This window comes from Hemicordylus capensis, chromosome 16 (genome assembly GCF_027244095.1).
Source record: "Hemicordylus capensis ecotype Gifberg chromosome 16, rHemCap1.1.pri, whole genome shotgun sequence".
Taxonomy (NCBI): Eukaryota; Metazoa; Chordata; class Lepidosauria; order Squamata; family Cordylidae; genus Hemicordylus; species Hemicordylus capensis.
The window spans coordinates 2,796,735-2,813,202 of NC_069672.1; the positions used below are offsets into that span (position 1 = coordinate 2,796,735).

Sequence of the window (16,468 nt, forward strand, 5' to 3'; positions counted from 1 at the left end):
GTTGTAGTCAACAACATCCAGGAATCCCTCTTAGAAAGAATGCTGCTGGCTAGGAAGTTTTCCTTTAGAGCAGTGACCGGGCCTGGACTCTCCTGTGCAGCACTACAGAGAGGGGAGCTAGTCTTGTGGCAGCGAGCATGAACTGCCCCCTTTGCTAAGCAGGGTCTGTGTGGGATTGCAGTTGGATGGGTGGATACATGTGAGCACTGTCTGCTGTAGGAGCAGAGCTGGTCTTGTGGCAGCGAGCATGAATTGTCTCCTTTGAGAAGCACGGTCCACACAAGGAAGTCACATAGGCTGAACACAAATCTGTGCGCTTTTGTGTGGTCTTGGTGTACTTGCACAACACGGATAATAGAAAGCTTTGCATCCCAGGAGAGGAGAGCTGGCCTTGTGGCAGCAAGCATGACTTGTCCCCTTAGCTAAGCAGGGTCCGCCCTGGTTGCATATGGACGGGAGACTAGAAGTGTGAGCACTGGGAGAGATTCCCCTCAGGGAATGGAGCCGCTCCGGGTAGAGTATCTAGGTTCCAAGTTCCCTCCCTGGCTTCTCCAAGATAGAGCTGAAAGAAATTCCTGCCTTGGAGAAGCCACTGCCAGTCTGGGTAGACAATACTGAGCTAGATGGACCAGTGGTCTGACTCAGTATATGGCAACTTCCTATGTTCCTAGATAGATCAGTGGTCTGACTCGGTATGAGGCAGCTTTTTATGTTCCTAATAAATGTGGAATACTCCCTACCTCTCACAGCCTTTGGTGGCTACGCTCCGTGTTTCCCCGCGATACCAGGCAAAGATCAGCAACCTTAATTACTTGTGTTCTTTCTGAGAAGTAATCTCTGGCCACTCAACTGGCATGTGTGGTGCTGTGACTCCCCGCTGAGAGCTTGATTCGTCATTTGACTGCGACTTGTGAGCTCTTAATATTAATACGGAAAGCATTTCCAAGCATCAGGCAGAATGAGGCCAGCACATCAGGCACCTTCGGCTTCCACGGCACCATAATCTTGCTGCAACTTCCATCCACAGTGAGTGAAAATCAGACACGCAGTGTCTTCAGAAACAGTCACACACACACACACACACACACACACACACACACACACACACACACACACACACACACACTTATTATTTTGATCCTAACCAGTCAAGTCAATGGAACTTGACCCACATATCACCGCAAACACAAACTAATAACAGCTCCGTAGCAAAGATATGAAGACGGGGGCTGCGTCGGCGCCAGCAGGCGTATCATTAGGCACCGACGGCTTTTCTGCATGGCCTCAATTTGCAAACTAGGTCGGTGTGCCTTGTGGAATCTTCGGTGACCTCATTCCCGGGCTTCACAGTCAAAGAGAGGAGAACAAGCCGCCCTCGGATGGGAGCCAAGGAGAAATTCACAACTGGAGGCCCTCGGGATTCACCTGGGCTCTTTCATGCTTCTTGTGCGTCTCTCCTCTCATCCAAATTGCCTCTCGCCTCCCCCTCTCTGAACCAGCAGATTCCCTTTGAATATTAAATCAGGGCTTGCTCCATATTTCCTGGTTTGACGGAGATTAGAACGAAGGCTCCACCGAAAGGGCTGTCTTTCGGGGATATTTTCTAGGGTGGGGAATGTCCCCGCTCGTTCAACGGGGGGGCTTGACCTGTGAAATAGCCCCCTATTAAAACAGACGCCTTCAGGAGCAGGAGAAGCTCAAGGCATTCCGAGTGACTGGAACCCAGAAATCACTGGCAGGCCCTTGCCAATGAGAGCGGTGCTGAGGACCTTGATGGAGGCGCCATTCGGTGGGAAGGAGGAAGGCTCTCAGTCCTGTAAGGACCGCAGTGACTCAACCACCACCTGCAGGGCGAGGAGGCGTGGGGTGGTGATGCTTGCCGATTCCCTGCTGAGAGGGAGGGAGGGGGATGTCTGCGTCGCCTCCCCAGTCCATTGACCAAGGATCGGATGGATACATCGCCAAGGTGTGTCAAACACAGAGATAATTATTGCTTCTTGCTCACCACACGCCAGGGATTCGACACGGGGAGAACATGCCCCTCCTCCAAAAAATCTGGTCCAAAATTTTGCAGGGGAAGACTATGAGAAGGGAGAAAATTCTAAGGAATTTCTATGGAACTTCCGGATATTCTCAGACATTCTCATGGGGGTCTTCTTTTTTCAGCACAGCAGCTGATTTTCCAGAAACGACATTCTTTCCCCAGCAGGGTCCTGGGAATATATGGGAATATGCTGGGATATTTAGCAGAAGAAAATAAATCCAAAACAGTTGCCAGTCACCACTGGGCGGGGGGGGGGGGAGAATGGAGACTTCTTGGATAGTTGCTTGCTTTCAATAAAAGGGCAAGAGAATCACTCCACAAGTAGTTGATGGAATCTATTTAATTTTATATCCAGGTTTATGACTCTGCACATGCTCAGGAACTGTGGACATTCTTCTTCTTCTTCTTCTTCTTCTTCTTCTTCTTCTTCTTCTTCTTCTTCTTCTTCTTATTATTATTATTATTATTATTATTATTATTATTATTATTATTAATTCGATTTTTATACCACCCTTCCAAAAATGGCTCAGGGTGGTTTACACAGAGAAATAATACATAAATAAGATGGATCCCTGTCCCCAAAGGGCTAAGAATCTAAAAAGAAACATGGTAGACACCAGCAACAGTCACTGGAGGTACTGTTCTGGAGGTGGATAGGGGATGTGCAAACCAGTTCGATATTGAACTGGTTTGATTCAAAGGCTCAATATTGAGCCAAACACCCCCTGGTTCAGGGAAGGGGGTCGGTTTGACATCAAACTGAACCCCCCCCCAACCTGTTTGGGCGGTTTGAAGTTTTAAAAAAATCTTAATTTTTTTTTAACTTACCCCCTCCGGGGGGCTTCTCTGAGGCTACGGGGGGACCCTGGAGATTCCGCCTCGCAGAGGCCCATTGCGCATGTGCGGCAGCCTCCAAAACGGCCACTGTGACAGGGGAAAGGCCCTTCGGAAAGGGCTGAAGACCGCCCAAACCGGCTAATTTAATGGAGGCCGGTGGAGGAGGGGGAACATTCAGGGGACCCCCTGCAGCCTCAGAGAATCCCCCGGAGGGGCTAAGTAAATTAAAACATAAATAAATAAAATAGCGAACCCTACCCTAAGCTGAAACGAACTGGGGGGTTCGGGGAGGGGGAAACCAAAGCAGCCAGTTTTGTGCACACCCCTTCTTCGATCCCAACAATTCAGATTGGGGTCTTAATCTCAGCACATGTTCAGAGTGAACAGTATGCATAATTCTCTAACAGGCCTCAGCAGATGAAGGGGAAGATACGAGAGGGGTTGGTGGTGGGCTGAATATCTGTTAATGACTCATCCCTTTGGTTTGCAAAATAACGTTGAGCTGCTAAGGTGCCTTTAGAACTGCAAATTAGCACTTTCTGACTCTAGCCTACTGCAAGAAAGATTGGCCAGGATAATGAGGGACGTTGTTTCTCTGATCTTGAGAAACAAAATAGATGATTTTGTTCACAAACTTGGTTATAAAACTAAATACAATTTAAAAATATCAGCCACTTCGGCACCCTTTGGAGGGAAAAACACGGGCGGGGGGAGTGGGGGAAGGACATGGATGGGAAGAGGACAGAAGGGCAGGTCGTTGAGAATGAATACAGGCAGCACAGACATGCAGGGGAACGATCAAGGATGTTGAAACTCAGAATGAGCTGAGACTGGTGGAGGTTACAAAGGGCAAAAGGGGGACTTAAAAGAAGGAAACTGGAGCTCTGCTGCTTAGTAGAGATGACAATCTATACATTTCATTCTCTTGGGACCATGCGTGCCCAGGATTTGGCGGCGGAACTCTCGCGACACGCTGCAAGAGTTCCGAAGTGAGGAGGACTGAGGAGGAGAGGGGGAAGAAAGTGCCAGCAGTGGCCGGCCGGCCGACGGGCGGGGGGGGGGGGAGAGAAAGGCGGTGGCGGGCAGCGGGCGGGGGGGAGAGAAAAGCGGTGGCAGGCGGCAGGCGGACGGGAGGGAGAAAAAGCGGCGGCGGTGGGGCCCTTCTTGGCCGCCCACCACGGCTCTGTGTGTGGGGAGGAACGGGAGGGGAGGAGGGCTGGAGAGCGCAGGGCTGGAGGGAAGGGGAAGAGAGGAGAGACCGGGCCGGGAGGAAGAGGGAGGGGCAAACAGCCGGCCCCAAGTGCCGCACAGATGCTCTGTGCGGGTTCGGCTAGTACGACACTATTCCCGTTTTGCCTTCGTTTTCCCCCCAAAGGGGAGCTCTCAAAAACAATAAGAATGATGCGGGATCTGGATTTCAGTTCAAAACTAATAAGGAGTTGGTCAGGAAACAGCAATCTACATAATTCATGTCCTCGGGGCCAAATGAACTGCATCGCAGGGTAAGAAAAGAATGTGGTGATGTACTCTCAGAACCTTGGTGTATCCTCTCTGGAAAATCCTGGAGAATGGGCAAGGTGCCACGAGACTGGAGAAGATTACATAGAAATAAGAAGCGGTCTATACCGAGTCAGGCCATTGGTCCATCTAGCTCAGTACTGTCCATCTAGCAGCTCTCCAAAGTTTCAGGCAGGAGTCTCTCCCAGACCTACCTGGAGATGCTGCCAGGCAGGGGCGTAACTATAACAGGGCAAGAGGAGACAGTTGTCTGGGGGCCCACTGTTTTGGTGGGCCCCCCAGAGACAAGTCACATGACTGACTCCCTCAGCTGTGCACCCATTTGGGCTTCCTTCAGTTGTATTCATCCTCCAAAATTGATGTGAGTGTTAAGACCTGGAGCTACCAGAACAGCAGGTCTTTCTCGAGTACCACACATAGGTTATACAGTATATAGATGTATATTTTACTATGCTTTTTGTTATTCAGCCTCATTTGAGATTTCTTTACTTCATGAGCTGAGCTTCAACGAGTGGGGAGCCCATTTTAAAATCTTGTCTCTGGGCCCACTCCAACCTTGCTACGCCCCTGCTGCCAGGGATTGAAACTGGGACCTTCTGCATGCAAGGGGATGTTCTACTCCTGATCTATGGCCCCATCCGCCCGAAATTAAAATGCTCTCATAGGAACATAGGAAACTGCCTTATACCGAGTCAGACCATTGGTCTCTCTAGCTCAGTATTGTCTACCCAGACTGGCAGCTGCTTCTCCAAGGTTGCAGGCAGGAATCTCTCTCAGCCCTATCTTGGAGATGCTGCCAGGGAGGGAACATGGAGCCTTCTGCTCTTCCCAGAGCGGCTCCATCCTCCTGAGGGGAATATCTTGCAGTGCTCACATTTCTAGTCTCCCATCCATATGCAACCAGGGCAGACCTTGCTTAGCTAAGGGGACAAGTCATGCTTGCTACCACAAGACCAGCTCTCCTCTCCTAGACCAGCTCTCCTCCCTTGGAGAATCTGCTCCATATACACTCTTGTACTTGGCACTGTAATTGCTGCTCCGTGAAGCAGGTTTGGTTTTCTATTTCAATTGCATGGGTTTTTTTGTTTTTTTAAAGCTGCCTTTTGGGATAGAAAGTTGGGTGTAAATATTTAAACATACAAATAAATACACACTCTCTCTTTACCTTTCCCTCTCTTGCTGCCTCTCTCTCTCTCAATTCTGTTCATGGGCCCTGGAGGATACCATGCAGTCCAATATCAATATTTTAAATACTATTAAAAAGCGAATCTTCCTTGTACAGAAATGTTATAGATTTGGCAGAGTGTGTCAATAGACTTCATATAAAGTTTTGACAGGCATAATGAAAATCAATCAGAGTTCCATCTTTCTTCTTCGTGTTTTCTTTCAAGATTGAACAAAGTGAAATGTTACAGGTATAGGATTGTATTTGTATTTGAAAATGCTTAATTACATGGGTGTTTGGTCTACGGCAGGATATCTGTGTATTTCCCACAGGGAGCAAAGTACCAGGAGAGGAAATGCCCCCCCCCCCGCTTGCCTGTGGGCTTCTCAGAGGTGGACCACGGTGGGAAACAGGATGCTGGAATAGACAGACCCTGGGCCTGATCCAGCAGGGCTGTTCTTATGATCTGATTCCCTGAATTGCTTTTCAGTGGTCAGTGATGATCAATACAGCCAGCTGTATTGAACTGGTGAGTTGTCTGTAGTTGCCATTCTTGGGTGGTCCTTCCATGAGGCAATTGCCTCAGGAGGCAGACCACTGTGGCACCAACACAGACCCTCTTGCAAGCTTTGCAAAAAGCGTCCCTCCTCATGCTCATTGCAAAGCTTGCAAGAAGCACTTGAAGAGAAGAGGGGGACGCTGGCAACCTCCTCCCTGGCCCCCCAGCCACTTTCAAAGCTCGTAAGGATACATTCTGAAAAGGGGGCTGGACCCAGCAGGGGTGAGGGTACGGCTGGATTTGGCACCTACCTCAGGCACCACAATACCTTTGGGAAACCTAGAAGAAGGGCGTTCCCAACAGTAGGGGTATGCACAGAACCATTCTCGCCAGTTCAGTTCGATTTCAAAGTTGCACTGAACCGCTGGTCCACAAACTGGTTTGCTAGAACTGGCCAACGGTTCCATTTGTGCGGTCGAAATGGGTTGAACCAGTTCGGCCCGGTTCGGCCCAGTTTGGCTGGTTATACTTGTAAAAAGGAATCCAGTGAGGATTTCCCTTTATAAGCAAAGGGGATTCCTACCTCTGAAGGGGTTCAAAGGGAGGGTGAGGGGAGGACGAGAGTGCACCTTACCGGTGGTGGCATGGCAGCACAATGGTCCTGGCTCCTCAACAGCAGCAGCCCCTCAAGGCCCCGCCAGCACTACGCCCATCAGCACAGGCCAGCAGCGACCCAGTTCCGGCCTCCGCACATGCACAGAGGTCATTTGCGTGACCTCTGCCCATGTGCAGAGGCCTGATCCCCCTTTACAAACATAGCCCCTTGGACCGGATCGAACCGATCTGAACTGGTTCGATATGAATCAGGCCCAGTTCAGTTCAAATTCAGACCAGCCCCTTTACTGGGGGGCCAGTCCGGTTCGAGCACAGATTCATCGAACCGGGCCAAGTTGCATCGAACCTGGTTCAATTCAATCAGGTTCTGCACACCCCTAATGAACAGTGGCAGCAGCAAAAGGGCCAAAGTGCATTTATGGGTGAGTGAGCTGTATCCCACATATTAGATTTTTTAAACAGAATATGGGGCAGGTAGGGGCAAACTATTTGTAATGTGGAGCACTTGCCCACATTACTCCCCCCCCACACACACACACCAGAGCCACTCTTGAGTCTGCATTAGTGAGGGGGTGAGGTTTGGCTGTAAGGAACTCCAAATATTGTACTAAGTCCCACCACTGGAAAGGCCTCACCTGGTGAGGCCAGGTGAGGTCTCAAGGCCAGGCCATTCCAGATCCGCATTTGGGTTCAATTGGCCTCATACTGATTTTCAAAAACTAATGCCACTTCGGCTACCATTCCTCCCTCCTGTGCTATCTCCATCTTTTCTTCCAAACTTCTCTGAGAGCAAGGGGGGGGGGGGCGGAATGGAAACAGTGCAGCAACAGTAAGTTCTCTCTCCCCCTGCACTCCATGTGTGAAGGATGAGCCTAATGCTCCATTTTGTCCAAATTGGTGTTATGTGATTAAATGGCTGCCTAGTGTGCAAAACGATTTGGGTACAAAATGATTTGTGCCCGAATGATCCAAATCGGGGGTGATTTGTTTTGTACCCAAATCTCAGGACAGGGGTGATTTGTTTTGTCTATAAATCACCTGAATCGGCCAGATTCAGGCATCTGGCTGATTTGGGTGATTTATAGACAAAACAAATCAATCCTGTCCTTTATTGCCGAGATTAGAGTACAAAACAAATAACCACCGATTTGGATCCGAAAAATTCAGAGATTCCAACCTCCATTTTGTGACCAAAGTACCCGAATCTCAGCAATAAAGGACAGGGGTGATTTGTTTTGTCTATAAACCACCCGGATCAGCCAGATTCAGGCATCTGGCTGATTTGGGTGATTTATAGACAAAACAAATCAATCCTGTCCTTTATTGCCGAGATTCGGGTACAAAACAAATAACCACCGATTTGGATCCGAAAAATTTGGTGATTCCAACCTCCATTTTGCAACCAAAGTAGGTTGGGTGGTAGTGCCCAATGGGTGGAAGCTACCACCCAAATTTCAAAGAAATTTGGCAATGGGGTGATTTTTAAAAGATTTTTGAAGTTTACGCATCTTTGAGCTTTTTCCCATCAGGAATATGGGATTTCAGCAGCCTTAGTTATAATTCACTGGGAGGGGGGGTGGCACCAGGGTGGCCCAGAGCAGATTTTGGTTGGTGGTAGTGCCCAATGGGTGCAAGGAAGCTACCACCCAGATTTCAAAGGAATTGGGCAAAGGGGTGATTTTTAAAGAGTTTTTGAAGTTGGCATGTCTTGGGGGAAGATTTGGGGCAGAAAAGGGGTTTCAGGGGCAGAAGAGTGGGTCAGGTGGTAGTGCCCAAAGGGTGCCTGCTACCATCCAGATTTCAAATAAATTGGTGAAAGGGGTGATTTTTAAAGAATTTTTGAATTGTGTGTGTTTTTAAGCTTTCTCCCCATAGGGAATAATGGAGATTTTAGCAGCCACATAACTCCACTTGGCAGGTACCAGGATGGCCCTGAGCAAGTGGTGGTGTGGTGCACACAGGGTGCCAACCACCCCCAAACCCACAAGCCCATGGGGCACTGGGTTTTGTTGTTTCTGAAGTGTTCTGAGAGTAGATTTTCTGGTAGGAAATGAGAGTAGATTCAATGTACCCAAATATATATTAGGGTAGAAGAAGTCTCTGACTCAAATTCGGGAGCCATGTGCACTTCTGGTTGTCCATGGTCAGAATTCTATGGGCAAGGCAAGAGGAAGGGAAATGATAATCTGTGACCTGGGTATGGAGGCAGGTGACAGTGGCAAGGCCAGAACTAGAGATGTGCAAATGGGTTCAAATTCAAACCAGTCTCAGTTTGAACTGGTTCGGTTCAATGGTTCGAATTCAAACCGAACCAGCCATCAGGTTCGAGCTGTAGGTTTGAATTTGAACCGAACTGGGGAGTTCGATTTGAACTGGTTAGAACCTCCAAAAGTGGGTGGGGTAGTAGAATGGCACCCATGAGTGCCTACCACCCAACCCCCAAAGCAATCGGACACTCGTACGACTTTTTATGAATCATACGAGTGTCCGATTGCTTTGGGGGTTGGGTGGTAGGCACCCATGGGTGCCAACTACTACCCCACCCACTTTTGGAAGTTTGAACTGGTTCAAAACGGTTAGAATTTGAACCGAACCGGGGGGGGTTTTCAAGCAAAACCAAAACCGAACCTCCCCCTCCCGGTTTGAACCCGGTTCGAATTCGAACCGAACCAGGCAAACCGGTTTTGTGTACATCCCTAGCCAGAACTTGTACCCAGCTCCAGTGTGAGGGAGGAGGCAAAACACTCCCTGGAGCCTCTCCTGCCTCCGTAACCAGTTAGTAGACCATTTCCACCCAACTCCTACTTGGCTTGCAGAATTCTCTCCGTGGTCAATTGGGAGTATGCACAGCTCCCATAATAGGCCCGAAGACTTGACTCTGCCTACCCTAATGCTGGTCGTGAGAACAGTGTTCTCATCATGCCAGTTGTCTGAGTAGGAAATATGTGAATACAAAGACGGTGAATATTTATGTACCACTTTTCAACGAAAGTTCCCACACCATTTTACATAGATGTAAATAAAGACATATAATGGTTCCCTGTCCCCAAAGGCTATCTTAAAAAGAAACAGCCACCAGCAACAGCCACTGGAGGGATGCCGAGCTGGGGTTGGAGAGGGCCAGTTGCTCTCCCCCTGCTCAATAAAGAGTATTGCCACTTTTAAAAGGTGCCGCTTTGCTCAGTTAGCAGGGGAAATGCTATGTGGGCGGAAATATGTATTTCAATGCAGATTTCTCTGCAAAATTAAATAGGGATTTTTTTTCTTTCTTTGGCAGAAAAAGAATCTGCTCAGTTCCAACAGAAGAGAACACATTCATATTCAAAGGAAATTGCAGAAACGGGGGCACCACGGAAATTGAGCGATCACTCCCTACGTTTAGGATCTTGCATGTTGCAATGATTCTCCCAATCGCTTTACAAGACAACACAACACACAAGTGCTTCATCAGCTGAGTGTACCCAGAAAAGAGAGTGAAGACTGCATCTAGTTAGCAGTGCCCCAAATCTGTCTCGTGCCCCATTCTTGTGCCTTTCTTAATCCCAAACCTCCGACAAGTTTCCATTTCATCTCATTGGCCCGGAAAGAGCTGCGTGCAGCCTCAACGAAGGCTGTTAACTTTTTTATTCTCTTTTCCTGTTCTAATCTAATTACCTTTTTCTCCTGTAATGCTCAATGGCTGGGTATAATGTTAAATGGGCAATTCGGAGCAAGTCACAGTTAGTGGAGGCTGGAAAATTTCATTTAGGGGAGATCCGTGATTCATTACGATGGAGGGGATTTGAGACTGACCAATTAATTTGCTTGAATGCTTGACTCAAAGCTGGCGTGGCTGGCCTACGGTGAAATGCCGAGTTATTTCTAATAGCTCCCCAGTTCTTGCTTCAGTCTACAGGCCACCTTCAAAGCAAAGACATGAAAAAGACCACAGGAGCTAAGGGAGAGGGAAGGGGGAATAACTGAAATATTCCCAGCATGATCCGACATCAATGGTCTCCATTGCTTAAGAATTCAGACTCTGCAACCAATAACTCATTTACTAAAGACACTGATTCCATTTCTATCCACATAATGCCTTATAAGACTCACCAGGAGCCCTCAAAAGAGTATGCCATTGTAGCCCAGTTCAGACATGTTTTTGGATGGACCTCTGTACACTCATACACGTGTCTGTGTGAATGACTGTGCCTGTGTTCATTTTGAAAGTGAACCTAGATACAGGCCCTTCAAATGCATGGCACAGATAGGAAGTATACTTCTGTACCTGCGTTCAGTATAACAGGTGAATGGCTGTACCTGTGTGCAGATCTGTACCTGTGTACACTGTACACTCACTGTAAGAGTGTTGAACGCAATGTGTGAATAGACCTTATGCTTTGCTAACTGGACCCAATTTATCCCAGGAGAGGGTATTTTCCAGTGGCTGTTTGCTGGTGTCTCCCTTGTATTTTTTGTTTTGTTTTTAGGACTGTGAGTCCTTTGGAGATAGGAACCATTATTTTATTTATTTTCCTAAGTAAACCACTTGGAGAACTTCCTTTTGCTGAAAAGTGGTATATAAGTGTACATAATCATCATCAAGTTAGCAATTAAAAAATGGCAAAACCAAATGGCTAACATGCTGGTAACCTCCAGACTTGACTACTGCAGTGCACTCTATGTGGAGCTGCCTTTGTACGTAGTCTGGAAACTGCAGTTGGTACAGAATGTGGCGGCCAGGTTGGTCTCTGCATCATCTCAAAGGGACCATCTTACTCCTATAGTAAAAGGACAGCACTGACTATGAACCACCCAGAGACGGAAGTTGGGGGTAGTTTACAAATATACAAATATATGAGAGAGAGAGAGAGAGAGAGAGAGAGGATAACAGACTTCACAAGAGTATAAGGTCGTTCAGACCGGGGATTCTCAACGTTGGGTCACCAGATATTATTGGACTTCAACTTCCTAGCCTTTGGATTGGCCTTTGGTTGGGAATTGTGGGAGTCGAAGTCCGATAATATCTGGGGACCCAATGTTGAGAATCCCTGGTTCAGACGACCAGCCCTATGGGGATATGGCAGGACCAGCCCAGGAAGGGCTGATCGTGTGCAGCATCGGAATCACTTCTGATCCCACCAATCCTCCCCGGGTAGCCCTGTTCTCAAACCTGGGCTAAAAGTGAGAGGGGAGGTAGGAGAACAAAATGGAGCCATGCATCATGGCCATGGAAGAAACACATTTGAATGTGTTGGAGGTGAGTGGTGATACCTTCAGCAGTTTTGCCCTGAAGTTTCTGCTGGGTAATACTTTGACTCAGATCCCCGAAGACAGCTGGAATCTTTGGCGAAAGAGAGCAGTAGATTTGGAAGGCAACTTGCCATATTTTGCCATTGCCTTGTTCCCTCCTCTGCCCCATTACCTCTTGCTCGCTCACCCTCTGACCAAGTTGCAGCATTTTTAACAATATTGTTACCCTTCTTAATCCCACAAAGATTCTATTGCAAAAGACCTTGAAAATTTTTTTCAAGGTGTGTTCCTTTCAATGAGAACTCTCTTCCTTCTCTTCAAAGACCTTTTTGTGACTACATTTTTATTAATCCCCATTTATAGTCAGTTATTACCGCACAATCACACAACACAAGAGGGCAAAAATGAAAGTCACCCATTACGCTAATTTAAATCAATCTGAAATATGCTTAATCTGAGTTCTTCCAGAATCATATCTCTATGCAGCCAATTTCAGCCCTGCTGGGATCAGCGTCTTGTGTTACTGTGATAATCTAAAATAGATTAAATAAAAATGTTTCATTAAATAAATATAGAGGTAAATGTTTGGGGTTTGCTAAGCAAGGGCCGTATTTGCTTTTGTGTAAGCGAGTAAGATGTTTTAATTAAAAGTTGGCTGAGCTTTCAGATGCAATGCTATTAGCAAGCATGGAAAGGATCTCGCTGTGCATAAGGGTTACAATCAAGTGGATTGGTGGTTGAGGGTGTAAACAGGGCTGAAGAGAAGTGGGTACGTACCAGGAATTAGACATATGGCGTCTGCCCTGCCCCCAGGAAGTAAAACAGACTTCGGCCGGTCAGCAGGAGATTTCAAACCATTTCTCAGACACAAAGGCCACAGGAATTAGATGCCGATCAGAGGATGACGGTCTGCAGCGAGCATAAAAATGGACTTGCACATGCCAATATGTGACATATCGCAAGCAAGCCTAGCTAGGCCTGCTGCCAAAAATCAGCTTTTATCATATTGTATTTGGAGAGGGAGGAAATATATTTTAAAAAAATAATGCTTTGAGCAGTTGTATTGGTCTCTGCACATGAGGACTTTGCAAAGACGGGGGAAAGTGAAGGGTTTTTTAAGCCCCTCTCTAGATTCAAGCAAGTATGATTATGTTAAACAGAATGGCTATAATAATTTATCACAAGCATCTCAGTTGTAAAATGGAGCTGTTTCAGATACAAGCAGATATTATTAATAATATTAACAACATTTGGATACGGCTTTCCGACAAAAAAGTTCACAAAGCAGTTGATTGTATTGGGACATCTGCTTGGGGTCTTTCCCACTGGGATTTGCAGACTCAGGCATAAGCATTATTAGATGCTTGTCCCAAACCTATCCTATGCCACACCTGTGGGTTTATCTCTGCCATGCAGTTGAGATGCTGCACCTTGCCTTTTCCTTAGCCAAATTTTAACAAGGTTGGGCCAGATCCGAAAGGATTAGACAGAGACCAATAGTTCCCAACAAAGCATCACCTTAAGACAAAAAAAAAAAAATCATATATGGAAATATATGTACTGAAAAATATTTGCAATGAACCCTTTCCAGCCAAGTCACACCTGCCAAGGAACAATACAGAGAGAGGAGCAAAAATGGAAAGGCAGCCACATAAAAGAGCTTTCTGTGGTTCACAGAGAGGACAGGAACACATTCACACCTCCACACATAAATCCATCGACCTCCTGAACCCTGATTGCCCCAACATTGCTTGGCGGGGGGGTCACATCCACTGTCCACAAGCTCAGACACTCAATGAAATGGTTTGAAAATCCTTGCCAATGATCTGCCTACTAGGATGCCCACAAAACATTGGCACCTTGGCCAACAGGCATGCAGAGCAATCCTCGCAGATGTCCAGCGATTATTCCTTTCCACAGAAGGCTTCTAACACCTTTGTTTCTCAATGTGCTTCTGGCGGGGTGGGGAGGGGGACTCTGTAGAATTAGTGCCTCATTTCCCCTTCAACGTTGGTTCTAAATTTGGACCAAAAAATGGGTTCCTCAGAATCTCAAGTGTTGTGACGTTTGTCGTGCGGGATTGAAAGTCATTGCAGCAATCATGAGTGAGTTAGGGGTATCCAAAACCAGTTCAACTCAAACCGGCCCGGTTCGAGCAGTTTGTGTTTGGGCCGGACTGCATCCCAAAGAGAGGGGGCCATTCTGAGTTTGAACTGAACCGGGTCCGGTTCGAATAGAACCAGTTCGATGGCTCAAACATGGCGGCTGCCGTGACTGAGCTCTGTTTACAGAATTTCAGGCCTCTTGATTGGAAATCTAACCGAACTGGGGAAAAACAAACAGTTTTATGCACACCCCTAGAGTATTTTCTCGCCTGCGTGTTCTGGTATTTTGTGGGTCTGAGCTCCCCTAAGCCCACCCCCCACACACACAAGCCATCCGGGTATTCCAAGCATGCATGCTGAGTTGGCAGTGATTCTGCCCTTGCCACTTCCGGAGACAGGCAGACTGAGGTCTAACTTAACTCTACCTTTGTGGCATGGTTGCTGCTCACCTGTAGTTTAAGCCTGAATTATGTCATGTTAAATTCTGGATCATGGGGACATTTTTTTGCATGGAAAATAAAAGGCTGGTTCCCATGATCTTTAATAGAGTCTATGGAATCGATGGGATTCTTTGCCATGGGATGTGGAGATGTCCACCAGCGTGGATGGCTTTAAAAAGTGCTTAGACAGATTCATGGTGGGCAGGTCTATCAATGGCTACTAGTCTGGTGGCTGTGGGCCACCTCCAGCCTCAGAAGAATGATGCCTCCCAATACCAGTTGCAAGGGAGCAACAGCAGGAGATAGAGGGCCTGCACATACCTCTTGCCTGTGGGTTCCCCAGAGGCATCTGGTGGGCACTGTATGAAACAGGAGGCTGGACTAGATGGGCTTCTTTGGGCCTGATCCAGCAGAGCTGTTCTTATGTTCCTTTGTTCTTAGAGTAGGACAAGTGTCCTATCCAAGTTAGGGAGCTGTGTGCACTCTTGTTTTGTCAGTGTGTGTGTGTGTGTGTGTGTGAGAGAGAGAGAGAGAGAGAGAGAGAGAGAGAGAGAGAGAGAGAGAGAGAGAGAGAGAGAAAAGGTAGATGTCAGGGGACGTGATAGCCTATGAGACTCCCTCAGGGAAGGAGGGCTCCGTCCTACCCAGCAGCTATAGGGGTGGGGCCATAGCTCAGTGTTAGAGCATCAGGTTTGTATTCAGAAAGTCCCAGGTTCAACACCTGGCGTCTCCAGAAGGGGTGTAGCTATAAGTGAGCAGATGGGTTCAAAGATCCCGGGGCCCCCAGCTCCTGAGGACCCCCCAGCTCCACCCCTCCCTATATTTTCATTATTTCCTTCACTCTGAGGGGCCACCAGGGAGGGGGATGAACCCCCTCTCCCCTAGCTATGCCCCTGGTCTCCAGGTAGGGCTGTGAGAGACTTCTGCCTGTCACCTTGGAGAGCTGCAGACCCTCTGTTTAGACCAGGAGTTCCTAACCTGTGGTTCTCCAGAAGTTGCTGAACTCCAACTCCCAGCGTCCGCAGCCACAATAAATAGTCGTCTCAGTTCCTGCTGAGATCAGAGCATCTCCATCCCTGTCGGCTTTTAGGAAACAACTCAAGGCACATCTCTTCAGCCAAGCTTTGAAGCTATCGGGTAGTTTTAATGGGTATTTTAATTTGATCCGTTTATATGTTTTAATTGTTGACATGTCTTTGTTTTTATTGCTGCTAAGGGCGTAGCAGGGAAACAACTTGATTATCAAGCCAGAGGTTGCCAGTTCAAAACCCCGGTGGTATGTTTCCCAGACTACGGGAAACCCCTATATGAGGCAGCAGAGATGTGCAAACAGGTTCAGCATCAAATGTGTTTGACGTCAAACCTGTTTGGTTCAGCTGTTTGGATCGAACCAAACCATCCCCTGATCGGTCCGACTGAGAAGGAGGGGGTTTGTTAGGGGGCTTGTAGATTTTTTAATTTTTTTAAAAAAAACTTACCCCCTTTGGGGGAGTTGTTGGAGGTGGCAGAGAGCTCCACGGAAGTTCCCCCTCCCCCTGCCGGCCTCCCTTTATGCCACCACCAGCCATTCAGCCGGCTCTTCGGCCCGTTCAGGCCTTCCACTTCCAGCGAGCTGGCCATTTTGGAGGCTGCCACACTTGCACAATTGGCCTCTGCATGACTCAGGGGGTTGCCGGAGAGGGAAGGCCTGAACGTGCTGAAGAGCCGGCCAGTGGAGGCATAAAGGGAGGCTGGCAGGGGGAGGGGGAACCTCCACGGACCCCCCCACACACACACCTCCAACAACTCCCTCGAAGGGGGTTAAAATTATTTTTAAAAAAAAAAATTTTTCGTGAAACCCCCCAGACCGAACCGGAACGGGGGTGGTTCGAGGGAGGGTGCCGGACTGAACTGGCCCGGTCCGGTTCAGGTCCAGTCTGGACTCGACCCAAACTGGACCAGCTGGTTCCGTGCACACCCTTCTTGGGCAGCAGTGATATAGGAAGCTGCTGAAAGGCATCATCTCACACTGTGCGA

General features: G+C 47.9%; 1 protein-coding gene across 4 annotated transcripts in view; it reads right to left on the bottom strand.

The window, feature by feature from the left end:
* Positions 1 to 16,468, bottom strand: part of AJAP1 (adherens junctions associated protein 1) — a 233,696-nt gene that overhangs the window by 21,950 nt on the left and 195,278 nt on the right. For 3 of the 4 annotated variants that reach the window (XM_053280912.1, XM_053280911.1, XM_053280914.1), the window contains one exon: positions 12,685 to 12,816. The exons of the other annotated variant lie outside the window; for it this stretch is intronic. In XM_053280912.1, the coding sequence (XP_053136887.1) occupies positions 12,744 to 12,816 (73 nt within the window). In that variant the 3' untranslated portion in view covers positions 12,685 to 12,743. The remainder of the gene's footprint in view (positions 1 to 12,684; positions 12,817 to 16,468) is intronic. 4 annotated transcript variants of the gene reach the window in all.